The 23,755-nt window shown below is 32.5% G+C and overlaps 1 protein-coding gene across 2 annotated transcripts in view; it reads right to left on the bottom strand.

Annotated features, from left to right (window-relative positions):
• The window catches only part of LOC132545593 (dachshund homolog 1-like), a 90,456-nt gene that overhangs the window by 32,954 nt on the left and 33,747 nt on the right, over nt 1-23,755 (bottom strand). The window contains exons 2-3 of one of the 2 annotated variants that reach the window (XM_060209285.1): nt 18,684-18,805; nt 594-804 (exon numbers count right to left, since the gene is read on the bottom strand). In XM_060209285.1, coding sequence (XP_060065268.1) covers nt 594-804; nt 18,684-18,805 — 333 coding nt within the window. The remainder of the gene's footprint in view (nt 1-593; nt 805-18,683; nt 18,806-23,755) is intronic. The other variant, XM_060209286.1, reaches the window with a different exon arrangement.

Genomic DNA, 23,755 nt, shown 5'->3' with positions numbered 1-23,755 from the left:
CATATTGAATCAGGTTTTACATCAATATCCAGGTAAAAAAACTACACTGTATTCCAATAAATTCTCATCTCCATATCCTCATCTTGTATTTCAATTACATTTCATTTCTGATTATCAGAAATAGTTTGACAATTTTTGTGATTGTTACACCAAGCGAACCTGTAAAGTGTTATCCCGGAACACGATCACTTCAAAATAAACATTAGCTTGCACTAGAAACATTCCTTTAATAACCATGATAACTCTAATTGAATATTTATTGATAACACAGGACTGTACAGCCTGGTTTATCAGCCTGGTCTTATCAGTCATTTCAAATTTAGCCAATTCTATCTCTACAAACTATAAACATTATGCAGTAAATTAACAGCATATCCACAAACTGCTTGTACATACAGATTGGCCGGTTATGTCTCGCCTTCTTGGCAATAAACGACTGATTCAAACTCGTCCCACACCTGATAGCATTTCACAAGTATATTTTGTACATCACAAACATTTGACATACAAATCTATAATTCGTTTTATCTCATTACAACATGTTTCTCTTGTCTCAACTTGTGTTGTTTGATACAGGAATATAAATCAGTTACCTTGGTGACATGAGGTCAGATTCCGAACTTGACCTGTCCTTGATAATGGAACCATCAGGTCGAAGGCCAAGATGGGTTGCCATAGCAATTGAGGTTGGTGGAGAAATCATGGGATGGTTCAGGGGCATAAATGGCAGTGGTCCCATGGCATAGGGATGGTGGGCAAATCCGTTGAATAAAGACTTCCGGTCTGTAAGTAAATTTGAAAGACCTAGTGAAAATTAAAAACCAGTCAAATACTGAGACAAAAACAACAAACATACACTGAAAATGAAGATAGCTATAATATTCTTTTCTTGAAAGATAATGTTAGGGAATCTCATTATATATATTTTATCAAATAATTAAGAGGGAATCATTATTCTCATCAGTTAGAAAAATGTGTCAATAACTCTGTCATCAACAAACCTTTCATAAAGCTAATATACTTGAAGATATCTATAAAGTACAAAATTGATAACTATAAGGCAATATAATGTTATGTGTTTTTTAATATCCTATAATATGTCTGCTGGATTATCATTCTGATAGTGTATATGTGGAGTATTAATCACTTCCTTCTTACTGCTGACACCACAGGTTATTATAAAGTCATTGACGCACCAGATACCACCGTGTTCTTTGGTATTGGAATAGATATTAGTCTAGAAACATCTATTTATTGCATTGTTGACTTAATATTTAATATTTATCTCTGTCTATTTGAAAGTTGTGTATCAAATCTTGCAGCTAGCTTATTAGAAAATGGCGCCACCTATTCTCTTTTCTTATCACTTTCTCAAAATGGTAAATTAAATAATCATACTGAGATTCTGATTGGTAAAAGTAACACAATGGGAAGATAACTCTAAATGAAACACATGAAAGCATAACCTCTTGTGTAACAATAAACACGAATACAGCTTCTCAGATAAGTAACACTCAGTTGAAAATAAAGACACTTGAAAGGTACTGGTCTGGTTTCTTAACATGTAAACTATCAAGCACTTTTGGTGAAAAATAATAAAACAATATAAGCTTCTTCTTTGAATGAGATATAAGCCAATAAAATGACAAGTAAATTTAAGTGATTGGGGAATTTGCTGTGGAAAAAATGTACACTTCAACATAGAAATCTTATAAGGCTGAAGATTCAAGACGGCGCTATTTCATCACTTCAATTTCATACGTTTGACTTAATCTTTCAAATTTCAGATAATCTATTCACTCCTGTTGTAATTTCTATCATTATGCAATCTACTTGTTCAAATACCAATTGAATGGAAGATAAATGGAATCAAAACTGTTTACAAACTAGCATCAGAAATTCACAACTGGATTTATCTCTTAAAGTACAGATTTGGTGGTAATTTTGTTTTTGAGTTGATTATAGCTAAAGAAACCCTGTATCAACGCTCTCCTGTCCTAGATAGCATCTCCTCCTGACTAGGAAATCTCAACTGAAAACTGTCAATGTTTTTTCTATTATTTCTCAAGTACTATAATACATCAAGCACTTGGAATACTCCTCCATTCGGTGTGACCCACTTCAAATATCATACCGAAGATTACATGCTTTTGTTCGTAAAAAACTTGGAAAGGTCCTAATATAGAAATACAAACGCTTTTCTTGTATGAAGAAAACAATGTTGCTATTTGGACATCAGGTAGACAATCAGGGGAAAGCACGCCAAGTGATGAAAGGACTTGTGTGATCACAATTAAATCGTTGACAGTATCGGAAGAAACCGCAAGAGACAGGAAATAGATTTTACTGTACGATTTCTGCGGATATGGTGGTGACGTACTGTTCTTGACAACAAACAGCTTTTCCAATTTATGCAATCAATTGAAAGAAATAAAAAGCACCAGCACAAGAATCTAATTCACTTTCACACAAAGCTATTTATGACATATCAATATTATCTTTGAAAAAAATCCGTTACAAGTGTCCTTCCAATGAAAACCTCAAATTTTTTACTTTTTATGTTGAAATGTACGGTGTTGTTTGTGTACCCTTGAAAATGGAAATGATTCCAGCAGAACGATGTGTTACTTCCTATTCTTACAATTATTTTGCCTGACAATGTTTTGCTACAGGTAATCCATAATTTATATCTGAATAGTAAACTCTGACTATTGATAATATCTGAATAAAACTTCAAGTTCAAATTGAAAAGTAAATCAAACAGTCCTTTTAAATCACTGAAACTGGACCCAATACATTAAGACTGAGTATCATTTATAATAGATACAATTCTAATCAATGATCAACTCTTTTTTGCAATGATTAATTTCTTTTGTGCCTCTTGCACTTAATCTCTGTTTACACAGTTTTAAATACAATAATATTCAAAAATAACAAATAGCCTTCATAATCACCAGATCATGTATGACAAATAATGAAAAATTCCTGCCATTGACCGCACATATAAATGATATCAGTGATATTAAAAGTTTGGGAATCAAAATCTAATAAAATCATATTGCCACCAGTCTTTGTCAATTGATCCAAACACCACATTTCTCCTTCAATAAAAGCTGAATAAACAGATACTGCTAGTAATTGTGGTATTTATTGATTAAAATGTCATTTTTACCAATGTAACTGTATCAATCAGACTGAAGCTCTGCATGTGACTTGAAAAGGTCGGCCATTGTGTGGCCAGTCCAAGGCTTGGTAGGAAATATATCGTTGACGGATGAAATGACAAATTTAATTCTTTCTGATTATAGCTATCAACACAACATCCGATAACACAAAGTAAATTATAACACTGGCCAGTATTATAGTCCACAAAGACTTATACATGAATCAAAACAATTTATAGATTTTCCACATTTAATACCAGTCCTTAAGGGCGCTACATTCCCTCCTGTTTCTAGACCTGTACAGACTTATTGCTAATAATGAACTTCAATGCCGATGCCAGATATTCAAACCTGTCAATTTATATTTATTAATTCAACATCTTTACCCAAGCACAGTATAAAACCACAGCTGGGGACATGCCAGCATCCATAACTTAGTGTACAGAGTAGTCATGTACCTTTTTGTCATTTTGACTTGTATTTGAGGATTTCTCAAATTTTGAAAATATACATGATATGTATTTGATTTTCTTAATTCCAATACTTTTATGTAAAATCTTAATGATTACAAATCTTACACCTAAAGAATTAAGTTGACACTGATATTGACTTATACTCCCGATAAAATGTTACCAAACATCAAGGATTTACAAGTGGATATTCGCACCAGTTTATGACATTCATAAGTATATTTATGAGTGTGTATCAGAGGGACGGTGTCCGCAGTCACTTGGGGTGTGTCGGTGCACGATAACTAATTGGACTTCCTGTATATACATCCGAATGTACACAATCAGCTAATGTGATCCTAAACCTTATGGAAATGCACAGATCTATAATAATATATCTTCTAAACAGAACAGGCGCTACCTACAGAAACATGTGTTATTCCATGAGGGAGGATTCAAGAAGGGAACAAGATTCATTACCCCTAAGTACAAACTGATTAAAAAGTTACTCCATATTTTGATAATAATAATTATGTCCTCCCTGTTCTAACCAGGAACTGTTCATTACATCTAATGTTAACAAAACCTTACTGACATATTATCAGATTTGCAGATGCATACATTTATCATATTCAAACACTGATATACCCAATTAAGTTAAATGCACGCAGAAAAAAACAAAACTTTATACTGCATTAATTTCATTGTGTCTTTTACTCATAAAATCCAAAAGACGGCCTCAGATTAAGATTTATGATATATGAAATGAAAGAAGATTTTAAATAACATTATTTATCATAGCAATGAAATGTTGTGGTTTGTTTGTGATTTGAATGACAAAGCCATCATTGTTGTACTAATGCACTGTATACACATCAGACAATACCACACCTATCCTTGTTAAAAACAAGCCACAGTCCTGTTAACTCCAATAAATGTATACAAGATTTAATTATTTAACACAAAACCCATTGGTTTAAATTTCTGATATTAAAAATCTGCTTTTAGAAAGAAATAAATTCATAATTTATAGACTTGTGTTATTTTTCTAGAATAACAAGTGCTTTGGTGGTGACAGCTTATGACATGGGGTCAATTATCCATTCAGTTAAATTGTCTCCATTTCAACTATTTATCCAAGCAAGTTCAAACTGAGCAACAAAAAAAGACTGCATGTCCTATAGAAATCTGTTACACTGCCACAATATACCATTGTGTCCATTAAACTTTGTTATACTACCACCATTTGTCCATTAAAACCTTATCATGCTGTCACCATTTGTCTGTTAAACCTTGTTACATTACCACCATTCGTCCATTAAAACCTTATCATACTGTAACCATTTGTCCATTAAACCTTGTTATACTTCCAGCATTCCTCCATTAAAACCTTGTTATACTGCTACCATTTGTCTAATTAAAAACTCTTGTTAATGATTTTTTGTTCTGTTCATTGAGTTTATCACCCTGTGAACAACCCAGGTCATTCTGAGGTGGTGTCCCTTCCCTGAACACATGGAAAACCGCTTGCATGCCATCAAGAGGAATAAGAGTAAAATGTCCAGCCTACGGATACAACCAGGCAGTGCAGACTGTTACTTTTCTCAGCTTAAGAGAAATACAAACCCCTACAGGTAGAGATTTTGAATTGAACCACAAACCTTGGATCTTCACCTAAGGTTATATAGGCCAGTGCTCGAACTGAGTAAACATTATGTCCTCGTCTTTATGACAGGCATCATTTAATTTAACCATTACATTATCTTAGGAGTTGTCCAGGAACATGCTAATATATTCAGAGAAATAACTTCTGAGAATTAACACTGGATGTTTAGAACCAATGTCCTGCAATACAAATACATTAATGATATACTCCTTGTCAAGACAATCTCACAAATAGAATATATATGTACCCTCTGGTACAAAGTCAAAGGCCCCAAACCAAAAGTATATTGGTATCTACAGAAATTAAGATCAGTTTAATACACAGTCTGTCATGTATGTTAAAGTCATCTAGAAGTTAACACTGCTATATGGAACAAATCTGAATTTCCTCAACATATATATAACACACCAAACATTCCTCAGTTTTGAAGAGAACAACTCCCATGATATTTGGAAAACATTTTTTTTCTCCTTTCCTTTTTTCAGAGAAGTAAAAATATTCAAATGAGCATCATTTCTTCACACTTGGAAATCACATAATATTGATCCTTGAGTATGCTGACATGGGAATTCAACACCAGATAGTTTTTCTGTCAATGTGTAGACGGCATATTTCATTCTAATGATGTAATTCTTTGATCCCCTGCAATTTTGTGATTAAAGTGAACTATTCAAAATGTGATCAATCAATGTTTTTTGTATTGTCATAGTCAATAATCATTTTTCACATCCAATAATCTTGGGATTTTGCCTTGAAGCCCCCCATCTGTCTATGCGGAGGTCTTTTCTCATGGAAGAGTAACCTTAACAAACATCCACAGAAAAAATCTCACCCCCAAATCCCTCACCTTGTGTAGGGCCCCATATCTCTATAATTAAGTGACAGGGGATGTAGGTGGCCCCTTTTTTCCCTTTCACGTGGGATTAAGGGTGCATTACCATGAGTAAATGTGACAGAAACATACCACAGTGAAACACACAAAAAAACAGTCATGTATTTCTACAAACGTCAAGAAATCTGTTTAAACCTCTGCAAATCTGATTTAAACCATTACAAATATATTCGCTTCTATCCTGCTTAACACAGAAAAACAGCATTTCCTTTGAAGATCGCATGTCAAAATTGTATTACAACTATTGTATTAGAACTCTCCTGACACCAACACAGATATCGTAAATCAGGGGTTGGATCAGACGTGGATAGTCAAAAACTTTCACTGACATATATCCTCATGTTTTATTCTTCTGTTATAGACATATGGTCTCACCAATACAATATCTGACACATATCTTGTATATAAACTCTCCAACTGTACATAAACTTGAACCTCTCCAATCTGACATAGAATTATATAAACTCTCCAATACAAAACCGTCTATATATAAACTTTAACCTCTCCAATCTGACATAGAATTATATAAACTCTCCAATACAAAACCGTCTATATATAAACTTTAACCTCTCCAATCTGACATAGAATTATATGAATCTTTAATACAAATAAACTTTATATAACCTTGAACCTCTCCAATCTGATAGTGGACTTTTAAACCAATCCTATCCGATGTTTTATTTCAAACCTCTGCAATATGACGTCTTTTTGATAAATTTCCCCAATCTGACATAACCTTATATAAACTCTCCAATACAACACCATTTACATATATATATATGTCATCTTGAACCTCTCCAATCTGATATATTTTTTTCCCTTCTTAAACATCCTCAATCTGATATATATTTGATATAACATCTTCAATATTTGACACATATATCTACTTTATAGAATTCAGAACCTCTCCCTACTGACATTTACTTTACATGACAATATTCAAATGTTAAAACTTATCAATCTGATATTTTCTTTAAATGGTCTAAAGTCTATCAAATCTATCATTTCATGTTATCTTTAACCTCTCCAATCTGACATCCACTTAATATCGTAAATTCTGATTGAATTTCGTTAATTTTTTAAAGTTTGAAAAGTGACATTTAATACCTTACTCAGTTTCCTTGAGTAAAGAGTTATCTCCCTTATTTTTATCTAACGAATCCTATAACAATAGCTGATGTCAAATGTTGAGTCATAATCATTCTGTTCAGATACCAAGAGACAATTGATAAATTCTGCTTAGCCTGCCACTGCTGTACATTCTACATTAATGTCACACTATTTATGCTCAACAATATACTGAAACTATTTGTTTTTGCTGTTTTGTTTACCCTGAAATGAAATCAGCCTTTAACAATATCAGCCTAACTTACAGGCTCACAAGCCATATCTTAGAAAGTGTATCAATGATATTGACATCAAGTGGCTAAAAAAACCAAATGTTTATAAGATACTGTAACGCCTTAATTAAAAAAATGTTCTTTAATGTAGAGTGTTTTATGGTGTTTTTGTACACAAAGGAATGGAGATCCTAGGTTTGAAATGTCAACTGATATAATTACTGTGGTGTTGTTTCCAATGTCTGAGTGTGCTGCACTGTCTGCGTGTGGAATGCTGACAGATAAGTGAAGGCATGGCAGTTATGTGTGGCTATTCACAGTTAATGAACCAGACTATTTTTGTAATTTTCTCATTATTCAATAAATTTTATTTTTGGTCCAATAAAAATTTTGCTCGGAAATGTTCCACAAAATGTAGAAAGAATAAGATTGGCTATAACTCCATCACTGTCCGAAGTAATTCCTTTTTTAATCTTGCGATGTGAGAAGCAAATAACTTTTGAATATTGAATTTTAAATGATTCAATCTTCATGACGGGAATATGCTTATCTAATTTTCCCTTGTCATAATCGTTGAGGTTTGATCTCATTAAACTTGCTTGCCTCTACTTTTTCACAACAACTTTTCATACAATTATTATCGTGAATTCGAATTTATATCCCAGTAATTGTTCAGTTTCCAGTTTTATTTCAAGAACAGGAAATAAAAATCAGGACTTAATGAAAATATGGCTTCAAGGTGGAGAATAAGATTAGAAATGGGGCTAAAAATGAAAAATAATTATCAAGAACCCTACAGATGAGAAAATCAGGCCATTGGTTATTGAATCTAATAAATGTCAAAAAATCTGCAAATGTCAATTTTCAAACAAATCATTTCCTCTAGCAGAGAAATTTACACACTCAATTAGATAAAAATGTACCAAATCATCAATTTACTAAGCAATTTCATTTGTTTATTTCCTGTCTGTGAGCTCTTTAATCATTCCTTCTAGATTGCCATCGCCCCTCAACCAAGCTGTGTATGGTTAGCAATGAATTGATTTCTAAGCTGACAGAGGTCCATCGTAGGGAAACTTTGGGATTTACCTGGAATTTGATATAAACATATGATGGGTAAACTCTTTAATACCTCAACAAGGTGGTCAGATAGCTAAAGTAAGTTTTATTCAGTGAGAATCAGCAGCAGTTGCAGGTTGAATTTCTTTCAACATACCATACACATGTCCATTTATACAGCTGGGTAGATATCATTACTCTGTGTGAAAAATCTCTATCTATAGCTGGACTTTTTATTAAGAGAATATTCCTCAATGTAACCAAGCTGTTATTGGTTTAAAATAGATTACAAGTCCGCTCGGTTTGAATTGTCAGTATCAACATATATAATTACTTCTTTACTCAAATCAAAATTGTGGTCTGTTTGAAGTGTAAATTCTCCTTGGAGATCGAATACAACTAATAAAACTAACTTAAAATTATTACATTAGGATGATTCTGTCCATCTGTTTAATTGGTTATACATACACAGCATGTTTACTGATCAGTTGTAAACAAGTCAGGAAATACATACATATACAGCCTAACTCAATATTAATGGATCATATTGAACTGTCATCGCTATAGTAATAGTTATTATGCATGTAAAAGAGCCATGATCAACCAGAAAATGAATCCCCAGCAAAAATTCAAAGAATAGAACAATTGTAAACATCTTACAAAAAGCGAGATAATATAATGAATTAAGCAGCCAACAAAGAGAAATGGCTTTATTTGATACAAATGGAACTGGCACAGATCAAATGGAGCCAGACCTAACAGAACCAACATGTCGTAGGCCTACATCCGAGTGTTACACTGATATTATATAATAAACACTTCTAAATTATATTACAGACAAATGCTGGATATGTCTGATGTTCTCAAAAAGTACATTCACACTTGTGTGTGTAAATAAATAAAACAAATATACATCCATTCAATGCGCTTTGATGTGCTCAATTGAAGATGATTTAGAACGAGAAAGAAATACTCAAAATTGCCGACAAAACTCTATCAAGATTCTGAGTGGAAACTTGCTATTCTGATCCGACCATTACTTTCCCTGTCGGAATGCTTTGATTAGTGTATTGCTTGCGTACTTTTATTTTCATCAAAATTTGTAATTTCTAAACAAACAGATAGCAAGACATGATCTAATTTTGAGAGAACATGGAAAAGAAATCAGAATAATGTATTATATACACGTGCAAATTTTGTACTTTAGAAGCATAAACCGAAGGCAATTTGGACTTGTAAAACTGAATAAATACATGTTACTACATCAGAAGTGTAAGAGGAAGGGATGTCCTGTTAATATCTTACAACATCCTGTGGTGTTTCTAATACAAAATCAATCTCAATGACGATGTTTCATTAAATACGAGTTATTTTTTCATCCTCAATCTGGAAATAATATAAATGTTACCTAGTCTCATGTATCTATTTGGAAGTCAGATCCTCAACACTTATTTAAAATCAGATTTGTACTCTTAAAAAAAATGTAAAACTTTTCAACAGAACTTAAGCCAATCATACAGATTTCTCAATGTGAAAGACCTGTGTATGCACAATGAAATTTCAGGTAACTTGAATAGAAATTACTGCGTACAAGTAGTTACAATAGGGGCTGACCTGAACAGGAATTCATCTTTTAACCACAAACTTCTGAAAACAATCCTTAATGTTTAAGCAAAAAATTATCCTTTCATTACTAAAACAGAAAAAAGATTTTGCACAAAAATAAAAGTTGTTCTCCATACAAACAAGAAGTCCTCCTATTTTCCATTGATTTACCAACATGTGTATGAAGTATTCGTATTAATTAACGTGTTACAACTCTTGTTTCTATTGGGTTGAATACACCATCTAACACTAGAGGTCTTTAACAAATGCCTTCTAGCACTAACCACAATCGTGTAAAGAGATTCAGAGTTTGAAGATGTTTAATTTCTGTATGATATGATTTTAATTTCCTTCCTAACTGAGACTTAACCACACAAAGACTTGATTTGCAATCAATCCTGATTTAATCAATAGCATTCCACAGGGTTGGATGTTTTAATAAGGATCCAACTTCATACAAATCATTCCTCTGAGAAATTCAACTGATCATTTTTCAATCTTCTTTTCCCTTTTGTAAAAATCTCATTAATGACAAAGCTTTAGATGTGCATTTTCTTACAGTAAACGGCCGAATTAGGTGTGAGGCATCTATAATGGCCTCAGGATAGACAAGGATCATCAGACTCCACACATTGTACACTTCTGTCAACATCCTCAGCTAAATGCAAATTGCTTTGTCTGGGAGACAAACTTGATAGATATTGAAAAAAAAAATAACAAAATTCAAGGTGATATGTGTTGTGACATGCATTGATCATTGTTGTAGAGTTTCAGTTTTCCAGCCTTAACACATCATACATATATCAGCTTTATAAAGTAAAACCAACCCAAGCAAGTATAAATTTTACTTAAAATATGAAGATAACAATATAATTAGACATTACTTATATAAAATGTTTCATTCTTTAGTGATGGACCCACATTTTTTGGGTAATTATTTTTTCTCATTAAGCACTATTTCATTGAGATGAAAGCAAAATGTCTTTGAGCCCCCCTTTTTTCAAAATCTGGTTTTGGACCCCTTTTTTCCAAATCCTGGTTTTGGACCCCTGTTTTCCAAAATCCTGGTTTTTGGCCCCTGTTTTCCAAAATCCTGGATCCTCTAGTGTTCTTTAACCTAACAATATTGATCAGAAAATTCATCAAGAAATTTTTATCTACTTTTACCTCATATAAATCAAATCAAAACTATAATGTTCTGATAAAAAATTTTTTTTAAAACTTTATTGCAATATCAGTATTGAACTAAACAAAATAATGACTGGATTGGAAAGAACAATGATATACACAAAAGAAGAAAATCATATGATGAAATCAGTGACAAAGCTTTACTGATTAACACAAGAACAGGCCTACAAGATTCTTTTACAAAAATTTTCCTTAGCACATAAAAAAGCCTGTGTATAGGCTGTTTCAACACTCTTTTCCACAATGGTCTGATCACCAAAAAACCTTCTGCAAAAAGCATGTCTATGTTTTTAAGTTGTCTTCAAACATTCAAGTTTTAATAATTAATAATCGTTTGCTCTCCCCTAAAACTTGTCTATCATTTTTATCATAAAAGCTTTTTATTTTTATTTTATTTTACTTTGACCCCCAACACCATGTCAATACGGTTGATTAAAGCTCTTTTCCAATAGTTTAATTACCAATTTATTCTTTCTTTGCTCTCAAAAAGCATGTCTGTACAGTTGTTTTAAGCCTAACAATATATAACACTTGATCCTACACAATCACCATTAAATCCAGACTATAAAGTCTACACTCTGATTTCTCGTCCATTTCAAACTAGAAAGAAATATTCTCCCTTTTTTCTATAAAAAAAATCCTGAAAGTTGAAATGAGTGATTGATTTCCCTGATATCATAAAAGCCTCAATTTTCATTCATCTTTATTAAAATTAGAAACTTTCATCATACTGACTTTGCTCAAAGCTAAAATTGAATATTTCTGCGGTTTGAATGATGCTCATCTAATCGTTGATGTTCAGATCAAAGTCATTATTATGTTGTGTTATTACAAAGTCAAATGACAGCTTCTGTTTTTTTAATGTTTCTGAGGTTTTATGGCTTTTGAGATTGCAATGACATCACGATGAATTCATTGTTTCATCAGCGGAATTCAAAACCATCATCCGACTTGTAACACAAATCATGGTCAATAATATTTAATTTTATTAATCAGGGTGGACTCCTGGGTTCCAGTGGACAAACAAGATTCCAACCCCCTCCTAAGAAATTCTCAATGTTCTAAAAGTCTGAATCTAGAAAAAGCTTGTCATGGCTGCACATGATGTTACAACATGTATGTTCATTGATTCTGGGAACTTTTCTCTGAATTATTGCTCATAGCTGTTATAAATTAAATTTCCCTCTCCTTTGAAAACTTAATATTTATAGGAAAATAATTAGGTAGTGATCATACTCCTGAACAGAAATCAAACTAGACTGTCATGGGTAAATTCATAAATTATCTGCTATGGTTTTGATCTTGTAATGAGTGTATTTATACATGGCTCAAAAGTCATAAATGCAGCTTGCTATTACAACATCTTCTCCATTAAAGTCCAGCTTTTTTTCTAATAGCCATAAATATTTTTCATCAATACAAATTTACAATGAACAAATTTGGATATAATTCAATAAAAATTGTACTTCAATTCTCAGTTATTTCCATCAAAATATATTTCTGTAATGTTTATTTTCATAAATCACAAATAGTTGTCAATGGTAATGCCTAAATAACGCCTTTTCTGTCTTATTAACAACAAATGTTTCTCTTGATGTGTTTTTTGACCACCATGATTCCAGAGGTCTGCTGGCCATTTCCAATCGATTAACTTTGTAGTTGGTAGGTTCTCCAGAATTTCTGTCACAGATATGCACATAAAAAGATATGTCCCACATGTTACACAAGCGAGCAGGCAGTAATTACAGCCTTTCGAGTCCTACATCTGTACGGCTAAAGGAAAGCAATGCATTGTGACTAATACAGAGGATATCTTTTGTGGAAGTGAACTCGTTCACCTTTGCCAAAATCACCATTTCCCTGTAGGTACAGCAATATCTCAGTTACATCATAAAATGTTTGATTTTAAACATAGAGTTTGAGAAATTTAATCTTAGTTCTCCGTGATAAAAGATTTTCTTGTGTGGTCATGGTAACTATTTTGGTATCCCCTGATAAACCAAATGTGCGGTATGACCGTATATCATATAAAATTTAATGGGTGAAATAGAAACATCAAGTTTACAAATTTCAAACATAAAATGTTATCCTTTCCTACTGTTTTATATTTGTAATGAAATGTAAGATATTTTCTGAATACTCAATACTTTTTGTTTACATGCCATTTGTTAGCATTAATAGAATCATAACGCCACGAAAAAAAGGGTTCCAGTCACAATCTAATATTCTAAGTAATCTGAACAGAGAATGTTACCACTGTTTTAGCAAATTGATTGAAAATATGAAAATATATATAAAATTATCATTTAATTGGTTAAATTGCTCCAAAGTATTAACTGATATCAATTTTTTTCAATCTCCCCCATCATTAGAGGACGCGTCAATGACATCAACACCAAGGACCTTACCACAAATAATTACAAAATATTTTGAAGTAATTCAACATAATTCGCGAGCACTTTCATTACACATGCAACAGAAATTCAAAAAGTGAAAAATTGATAACAAATTTGTATGAAATGGGTTGCAGAGCTATTAGTCGACCCTTCATAAATGGTGTATTTGTAAATGATGGAAAGCTGAGGAGGCCTAAACAATGTATAAGTCCATGTTATACCAATGACAGATTAGGAGAAAATCAAAACCAACGACTCATTTCACATTTAAGCTAGAGGATTTATTGCAAGATAATAACATAAATTGACAAAACAGTCCTGTGTCCAAATGCCACTTCAATTTATGCTTTATTCATCATCTAATGTTAGTCTAGGACATTCCATTCCCAACAATATATAAACCCATAAAATTAATACAATTTTAACAGCACGACTCTTTTGTCAATTCATGTTGGATTATTTTCACTAATAATAATGTGTAAATAGACATGAAATATTTCTGACAGATCTGGGACTGAACATTTTCCATGTTTCAATGCTATTCTTATAAATTAACTGTCATTTCCACATTATCAGATTAACATTCAATTTTCTAATTTGATAAATTGTTATTTCTGCACTTTATAAAAAATTATATCTTTTCAAATGTAATGCTGGGTTTCATTTAGAATCCTTTTTAGATATTGTGGTAGTTTATACGTGCACTAACTGTGAGTGATTTTCCTTTTTAATAGACAGCCTGCTTTATCTATCTGTTGTCACAAAAGATTACAAGCTTGTTCTACGTTCAATTGAAGAAAAACACGAATGTTCATTTTGGTCATTTGAAATGAATTCAGAAGGCATTTTCTTGTACTGTCCTCCACTGATAACAAGACCGCTGAGGTCAATATGCTAATGGACTTGTCAGGAGAGGTTGATAGGAAATCCGAAAAAGATTTAGGATTCAATTAATTGAAACTTGATAAATCACACTGGGCGCCTTGGAAAAATAATCAACCCAACTTTCCCACTATGTGGTTATGTACAAGCCAGAGAAAAATTCATTATCCACTTGTTTTCATAACTTCAAAGCACATTTGTCGAATAAAAACTTTTGAAATTAGTGTCGCCATTTTCATCTGACATAATTTCATTTGTAACATGCCTGTTATCTTTGGCAAAGACTTCTGGGGGTTTGACAGAAGCGCTATGTTTTTCTTTGCCCCCTCCTCACTACTTTCTTGACAACTGTATCCTTACCTTTATATATCAGTGGGGATCACAGACCCAGAGAGAGAAGGAAATTGTTTTTAATTCATCTACAATAACTGTAGTTGTTACTTTGTTTAATTTCAAAATAAGTTGCTGATTACCCTACAAGCCTATTGGATGGCCAGTATAATGAAACAGTTGTTTACATTTTCCATGGGGTGCCAACTATTTCATTTTCTGTAGTATAAAGAAAAATTATGGAGTTAATGGTTTTTATTACAAATCTTACCCACAGCTATTAAATTTAGAGGATAGATTTACAAATCTGTCAGATTGTTTGAATTTGTTCATATGGTCACCAGGCTCTGTACAGGAACACCAGTCTTGTGAGAAATCGTTCCAACAATTTTTTGCATTGTACAAACACTGATACTTGTGATAAATATCAGACATCAATGTATTACATGCATAGTTAGCCTACAGTCCCCTTGTCAGAATAATTCTACCTTCTAGCTTCTTTCTGTATAAATCTATAGAATTTTGTGTGTTAATAAGATTGCAGATAAACAAATATTTAACTAGAGTTCTTAAACTTAATATTTAATAATCAGAAAAAAATTAAAAGAAATATAAAAATGAATTGGTTTTACGCTGACGATGTATATAAAAAGAAATCTGAGTTGTATAAAATATCAGCAATTTATGTAGGTGTATAATGCAGTAAGAAAACGTAACTAATTTTCAGGTGTTTACATATAAAAGGCAGTGTACTGACAACTGTTAATGACTTAGCCAAGATTTTATGATCATTCACCTGGTAATACAGGTATTGAATAGCTGTAATATGGGGAAGATGAGGTTTTAGTACCGTTGATACAGCATCTGACACGAAGAACCCACCTTTCTCTAATTAACGTGATAAACAGGTGATTTCAAGTAAACTGGTGTATATTTAGTCAACTATCTATCATGTAATTCTCTGTATCAATATTTAGTCAACCTACTCAAGTCCATTGATATATTCAGTCCATCTGTGTAAAATTCAGGGGATGTTAGCTTCTGTTTTTTAATATGCAGTCAACTATCTAAAGCTCCAGAGTTTTCTTTTTGTTTTTGGCGTTATTTTTCTATCATAGGTAAATTTGATATATTATTAGCCTAATTATTCAAAGTGCAATGAAATTTGCTGGAAATACTTTCTGGAAATATTCCATAATTTTTTGTACATAAAGTTAACTATCTTGAGCCCTGTTGATAGTAGCGGTAATTTGTGATATATTGGCCTCACTAATTTATTCATATATATATCACTGTCAATTTTCTTCACTTTCTTTTAATAACTGGGAAACATTTTGTGATATTTATTTCAACTTTGTAACGGCTCTTGAGAATCCCTATAGAATTGCCAGTTATTTCAATCTCCTGTTTATATTATATTGGTAAACATGCCATAATATCAATTTAATACAAAAGATGCTATTTACTCAGTGAAAATATGTTCTTGGTCGATTTTAATGGTCCTCTAATTACTAATAATTAACTAGGTGTCACTTTGGCTAAAAAATTTGTGAATTAAGAGTCTTAATTGTTGTTTTTGGAATAACAATTAAAACCATTTTTGAATTCAAATTTAATAAAGTGTAAATAATGACATTAGAAGTTTTTAAATTACACTGTATCAGAAACATTCAATTCTTACACCCCTTTGTGAAGACAAAGCTATTTATCATTACTCTGTGGCGATTCAGGTTTTCTCCTGAATATCAGTCAATATAAGTGCACGAGTTTCTCTCAAATCAGAATGAATATCTTTATTCATGATTCACAAATAAAATAAAATATATCTGGTATTCAACTGGTATACAAAGTGAATTTCATTTTTTTGAAATTGTTGCACAAACTTTAAAACATCTTCTATAAACCCATGTAAACTTTGGGGTAAATTTGTGCCAGCATTATATAACAAGCTCTATTGAATAAGACTCTGCTGCCAGGGTTTTTAAGTTATATTGTAGCAACAACTTTCAATTCTTACATCCTATCTGGTGCTATAATTTACTGATATCCACATTAAATAAAAATATGACAAGTACAAATCAAATAATTTCTATAGCTGTGTGCAGAAAGCACAAAACAGCAGAAGCGAAAAAATAAAAAAATAAAAAAAAAACATTTAGATTTATCTACTGTGAAATGCTGTATTTTTCCAACATGGTGTTGACTATAGAAATACATGTTGTGCAATATAGGTGCACATCTGTGGCGAGCTGATAGCAATAATACCTACCGCTACGCCAATCTTAGATCAAGGAATCGCATTCCGAGGAACACCTGGTCATATCTAGTCTAATATGTTTACTTTAGTATATTTCCGATGTATTCAATGCTTTGAAAGATGTAGACTTGTACAAGGATATATGATGTTCTAATATCAGAATTATTTTTTTTCAAAACGCTAGATTTTGCATCATATCATTGTTAATGTTCTAAGACTTCAACGTACTTTACTAATCATCATATTTAATCCATCTATTACTTGCACTGCTTTCAAATTACATATAAAGTACAAGCTGAAAAGTTCTCTCAAAATTATTTTATAAATCCTATATACAAATGAATCATTCTCATAAAAGCCTGAACCATTCCACTACCTTCTCAACCTTGAACCGTTCCATTATCCTAACCATCTTTTACATAACCTATAACTTTTTATAAAAACCTCAATCATTACATTCCATTAGTATTATATGCATTAGTCCATTTCAATATCTTAAAAAGTTAACTAGTTTACCATTCCAAAATGACTTATCAAGTTGTTATCATAACTTCTATAATTGTCTATTTTGATTTTTCACAACTATTATGAAATTTCATATATAGACTACTTTAGAATCACCTTTCTCAGTAAGTATTTTAAGACATTGATTGATTGAATGACCTTCATGGTCTTCAGACTGACCATTAGGTGAAATGGCCAGAATCAACTTTATGGGATAGCTTCGGACTAAACCTGCCTTCTGATTTGAGACAATAGCTTTTTAAAACCAAGTAGCACTGGCTTTCCTTGAAGATTATAATGATCGGACTACTGTAATGGCTGGCCCATCCGTCACTCTGACATGTAAAGTTTAGGTAGAAATGGCCACTCCTGACAGTAGCTTTACCGAAGGTCCATCTGACCCTCTGGCCATACTACAGTGTATAAAAAGAGGCTTTTTTGAAGAGACTAAAACATAAAACTACACATAAAGAGATGTCATGTTTTGCGTCCAGATATAAATGGTATAAGTATCACGTATGGTTAGTTGAGATTCTATCTCATTAAGACTTAGGTTCCAACAGTCCTGAAACTACCTTAGACATCCCTACTTTTCTGTGTTTCTTGCTTTCAAAAATGTTTACTTAAAAAGTTAATAATTCTAAATGATCTTGGGAACTTAGGTAACTTTTTCATTACACAAAAATTCACAGTACATAATTTTGTATGGTAGACAGACAACATATACATTGAATTCCATCAAGTTTTCAGTTTTGTTGTAAGAAAAATTATTCTGTGCTAACAGGTAGTGAAATGGTTATGAACACCAATAATATACATCAGTCGGACCGCGTTTGACCACAAAGAGTAGACAATTTCACAACTCCTTTATGTTTCAAAAATTTGACTGTTGCCCTCTGTCCTTTCGTAATCATTGAATTTTGATAATGATGTTATATATTATAAACTTACCATATAGTCTTGGGTCATACTGGAAGTGATCACCATCCAGACGACTCTTTTTCAGTTTCTCCAGAGTTTCTGGGCTGGCATGGATGTGTGGGTTCCTCTTGGGAGGACGACCAGGTCGGGCACTGCAGAAACAAAGCAATATATGGTAAGAATAAAGAAACATAACTGTATGTTTAAGTATCATAAAGAATGGTCTATGTCTTCCACAGAGGTAGGAAAAAAAATATATTTATGAAATCAAGATGCCACCATATCAAAATAAGTAAATTACCATTTATTATATGGCATTTTATGACATTTTCCACGATGTTATTTCTATTTCATACAATTACAAAATAAAAATACATAATTTTTTGTAGGCAAAGATAAACAGATATCACGCAGTTTAAGTTCTACATATCAAAATTGGGACTGTTATAAACCTGCATTTTACTAAATGGTGCTATCTAGAAAATGTAAGCGCAAAATATCAAGACGAAGGAGGAACTTGAGAAGGGAAGTAACTCAAAACAGAAAACTATGACTTGTTGACTTTAAGTGACTGTGTTGTAAGGATCTTATTAAGTTAATGAATCTGTATTTTCTTTGACAACAATTAATATATATTAAAGCGAACTCTGAATGGAGCACAGAAAATTCAGTTTTAGAAGATAGTATTCCAAACAAAACTTAATGTACATAGTTCCATGACGATTTGTTATACAACGCTGAAAAGATTTAAGTATGAAGTCTTAAGAACTTGCTGACTTCAGTGCCAATCTGATAATTGCAGTTTGGTGCAGAGTGATATTTAAATTTTGGGATTAAAGGTGACATACTAGACAGGGTAAGGAGCAGTGCACATGTGGATTGGGGTACATTAGGCAGCGGAAATTTAATGAGAGACAGTTTCTTCAAAATGCTGCCACATTAGAAAACAAGAAAGTGCATAAATATCGTTTAAGAGTTACACAAAGTGCATCTGACCTTGGAGATTATGTATGTCAATAGCTAGAGAGTCAGATACAGAGATACATACCATGAAAAAAATTTAGGATGATTTATATCAAATTTATTTGATACAAAACATATCTGATAATTCATTCCACATTTGAAATGTAGAGGGAAAATGAAGAAATTATGCCATTCCGGCTTATTAGTATTTCAGTGAACGACCACATTAAATTGTTCCCGGTGTGAGTGAAGGCTTGGGGGACCAGATTTAATACATTTGTCGAGTCAATGTTTTCAGGACTCCACAAGAAAATGGATACACAGAAATCTTTTTAACGTTTACTTGATCCACAGTCATGATATAATTTCTTTTCTTTATACCCAATACAGTTGTCTTCAGCATGTAAGTAGATATACACCTCAAAACATCAAAGTAAAAACCAGTATATTGGCAATATCAGGGATTTATAACACCAGAAAGACATTTATATAAATCTCTGCTTTGAAAATATTTTTTACAACTTTGACAGCAAAAATATGTAACTTAAGTCAACAAAATCTTCCTGAAGTCCACTGATTTTTTAATTTGTAAATGCCACAACCTATTTTTGATTTTCTCTGTGATAGAACTTGTTGAAAGTATAAATAAAATGTAAAAAGTATAAAGAGTTGAAAGTTGTAAGAGTTGAAAGAGTAATTAATTATCAAAATGGATATTCCCTTTTGAAGATAAAATTATTTCTCATTATCATAAACCCAATTAGCAGAAATCTTTGAATTCAAACAAACACTTTAAGAGAAATATAGAAAATTAATTTTTCATTTGAAATTGATATGTATATCTCTATACTTGGGGTGGAGGGTAACTTACATTGAATACTCATTACCATAAAAATCATTAAATACTATACTTATATTACTATCACACTACCAGATTCATATACAAAACACTAAAGCTCTAAACACCTCCGTTAATGGTACCAAGGAATTCAATTTGGAAATGAAGGCCTTTTAATATCACTTTAATTCCAGGGTATTTGGTCAAACAGTTTCATCCATTCATTAAACAATACACACCTATCATTGAGAAATTTCTACTGTATCAGAAGATTTTCAATTTCAAGTAAATTGTGAAAATGTCCAGTATTAAAGAGACATTTAAAACATAATTTAACATATTATCATAAAATATATTGGGCCATAATTTTTCTACCATGTGACCAACTCCTTTGTGATCGCAGATTGAAAAGCGTATCATTTGTGTTGACAATAACACATGTGGTTTACCTCCATAGCGGAGGACTATTTAATGTACCCAAGATATAAAAAAGAAATACACTACTAACTTGTGGTATAATTTGAGGGCCAACAGAGAATTAGAAAGGTATACTTTATCTGCAATTAGGGAACAAGGGGCTAGTCCCTGGCAGAACTAACAGCAGTCCTAGTTGTCAATAATAGAACGGGTATCATTTGCTAAGACCTGGTCAATGGGTGTAGGAAACAGGATCTACCCAGGGTACTATATCCAGGTAGGTTGTTCCAATAAACAGCTGTATCTTGTTACAAATTCTACAGATTCTCCCTCTGGTTGTAAGAAGACACTATGAATGAACGACTATTGGATAAATTGTGTGTTCAACCATGGGTAAACCATGTTTGACTATTGAGTAACTGTCAGTGTAGGATTATAGGTGTTTACTTGGGTAGTAATACCATAAACACTTCCCTATCAAAGAAATATTATCAGGCACATCTGTGAACAAAATTTATAAAAAAAAAAGGGAAAGAAAAATGACAAGAATATGTTGTACTAATTGGAAGACCTGTAACAACATCTCCTTTAACATAATGGTTACCCTCTGTCAGACATGATAATTTAAAGATTTTGTGTCCCAGTGCCGTTTACAGGACAAGTCTGACTTGGATGTCATTACAGCAATTGCTGTATTGGTTATATTTAATGTAAGATTCATCATCTTTGGGGGAGGAGGAGAGGCTCACAGTAGAAGATTATGGAACAGTTCAATCATGAAAAGGGGGTCTGCAGGTCATCTGTTACAATTGGGGTCTACAGGATATGATCTGTCATGACTAGGGATCTACAGAATATTACTTTCATGCTTGGAGTGCTATGGGACATTATATGTCTTTATTGAGGGTCTAGAGAATATTATTAATATGATTGGGGGTCTACAGGTCATCATATTTACTGTCATGATAGGGGGTGTGCAGGATAATACTATCATGATTGGGGGTCTACAGGATAATACTGTCATGGTTGGGGGTCTACAGGATAATACTGTCATGATTGGGGGTCTACAGGATAATACTGTAATGGTTGGGGGTCTACAGGTAATCATTTTTATTGCCTTGATTGGGGATTTACAGGATATGACTATCCTTGCTGGAGATCTACAGGAGAGACTGTCATGATTAAGGTTCTACAGGATACCTACTGTCACAATTTGGGACCTAATCCTCAAGATGAAAATTTCAGGAACTTCAGATTTCATAAAGAATAAGATCACATACTAATAAAGATAATGATGATACAGACATGTTCTTCTACATACATGCATAATCAGACATCTGCCTGACCCCAGGTGATCTGGACAGGTGGTTGACATGAATATTCCACCTTGTCAGAATTATTATACACCAACATTGTTACAAATAAATCCTTTTTTTATCAATTAAGATTATGACACACAATAACATCTATTGAAATGTCAAGAACAAAAATAAACTATGAAACTGAAAATATGCCTATTTATCAATAAAGTGCATGCACACTTTGTCTCTATTAGGACACTGTTGATAGACATCACAGTTGAAACTCTCCAATTTTTTCACAGCAATTTTACGCAATATTACCATCACCACATTGTACTATGAAACCGTTTGTGAAGATATAGCTTGGCATGACTAATTTGTAGCAATATTTGCCATTTTCTAATTTCCTTGTCCAATTAAGACCAGAGATCACACTAGATATTAGTAATTTACCTGTTGGAAATGAGAATTATTGATAACTATTTCAACATAAATCATTAAATTTCTTTCTGTATCTGAAACATCAGTACCATCTGACAGCTCACAGACGTATTTTATTATAGACCCGTTTGTGCAGTTTCGTTTAGAAATTCTCTCTAATGATAAAAATTTGCTTAAAAAAAGGAAATAAATGTTCGTAAATTTACGAAATTTAATGGGTATTACTGTCAAATGGGGCTACCTCACATACATGCCAAGTTTTCTGCTTGTACGGCCAATTAGAGAAGAATGAACAAGTAAAAGTTTCATTTTGCCTCGTTTCTTTAAGTGTACTGGTAGTTACTTTTATTCACTTTGTACAAACAGCCGTCATATTCAATGATAATAAAATGTATTTTAACCGTGCGACCCTTTTCCAATTCATTTAATTCAAATGGAGGAAGCCACTGGCTTATGGATGCTGTGTTACACATTCAATTTCACATCTTCAATAGAAAAGCAAACCGTAGATTTATAGCATCTCATCCTTTGCCTATTGACACTTCTACAGGTGATACATACCTTCTCGATTTATTTTGGATGCCATTTTAATTTTTAATATCTTTTCTTTTCATGGATGAGCAGATCAAATAGAATAGCAGTGCACTGAACCATGTCTAACAAGCAAAACCCCCCTCCCCTCCTATAGTCGATTAGATCCCTGCAAACCAAACATTCAGATAATAATTGATAACAAACATCGCTATAGAAAATTGAATGAAAAAAATCTCACAGAATTTCCAATTCCAGTATTGGCTATTAGGGAGCAGGTGCAAATAGCTTAAATTGAATTTTTGCAAGATAAAAATAAAAAAAGAAGATATCGGTGAAAGAAACAGGGATGTTGGTGAGGCACACAATCCTGCACAACTCTCTCCTCACAATTACAATAGAAATGGAGCGAACTTCTTTGTGCCCGTTTGGTATCAATTATATCTCCCAAGTCCTATGGACGAGTTCAACATGTAACAATTGAATCTATACAAAAGACGGAAAACTTCTTCATGAGGCTGTCTTTTGATGCATTCGTCTCCTGAAGTGTAAGTTTACCTGACACTCACAAAGAGATGTGTTCTTTTGTAGAATAACCCAAGTGTTGTAGA

This window comes from Ylistrum balloti, unplaced genomic scaffold (assembly GCF_031769215.1).
Source record: "Ylistrum balloti isolate Yb309-2 unplaced genomic scaffold, AGI_CSIRO_Ybal_v1 Utg369850, whole genome shotgun sequence".
NCBI classification, from domain to species: Eukaryota; Metazoa; Mollusca; class Bivalvia; order Pectinida; family Pectinidae; genus Ylistrum; species Ylistrum balloti.
Note: the sequence above shows the minus strand (reverse complement) of the source record. Positions and strands in the feature narration are given on the sequence as shown.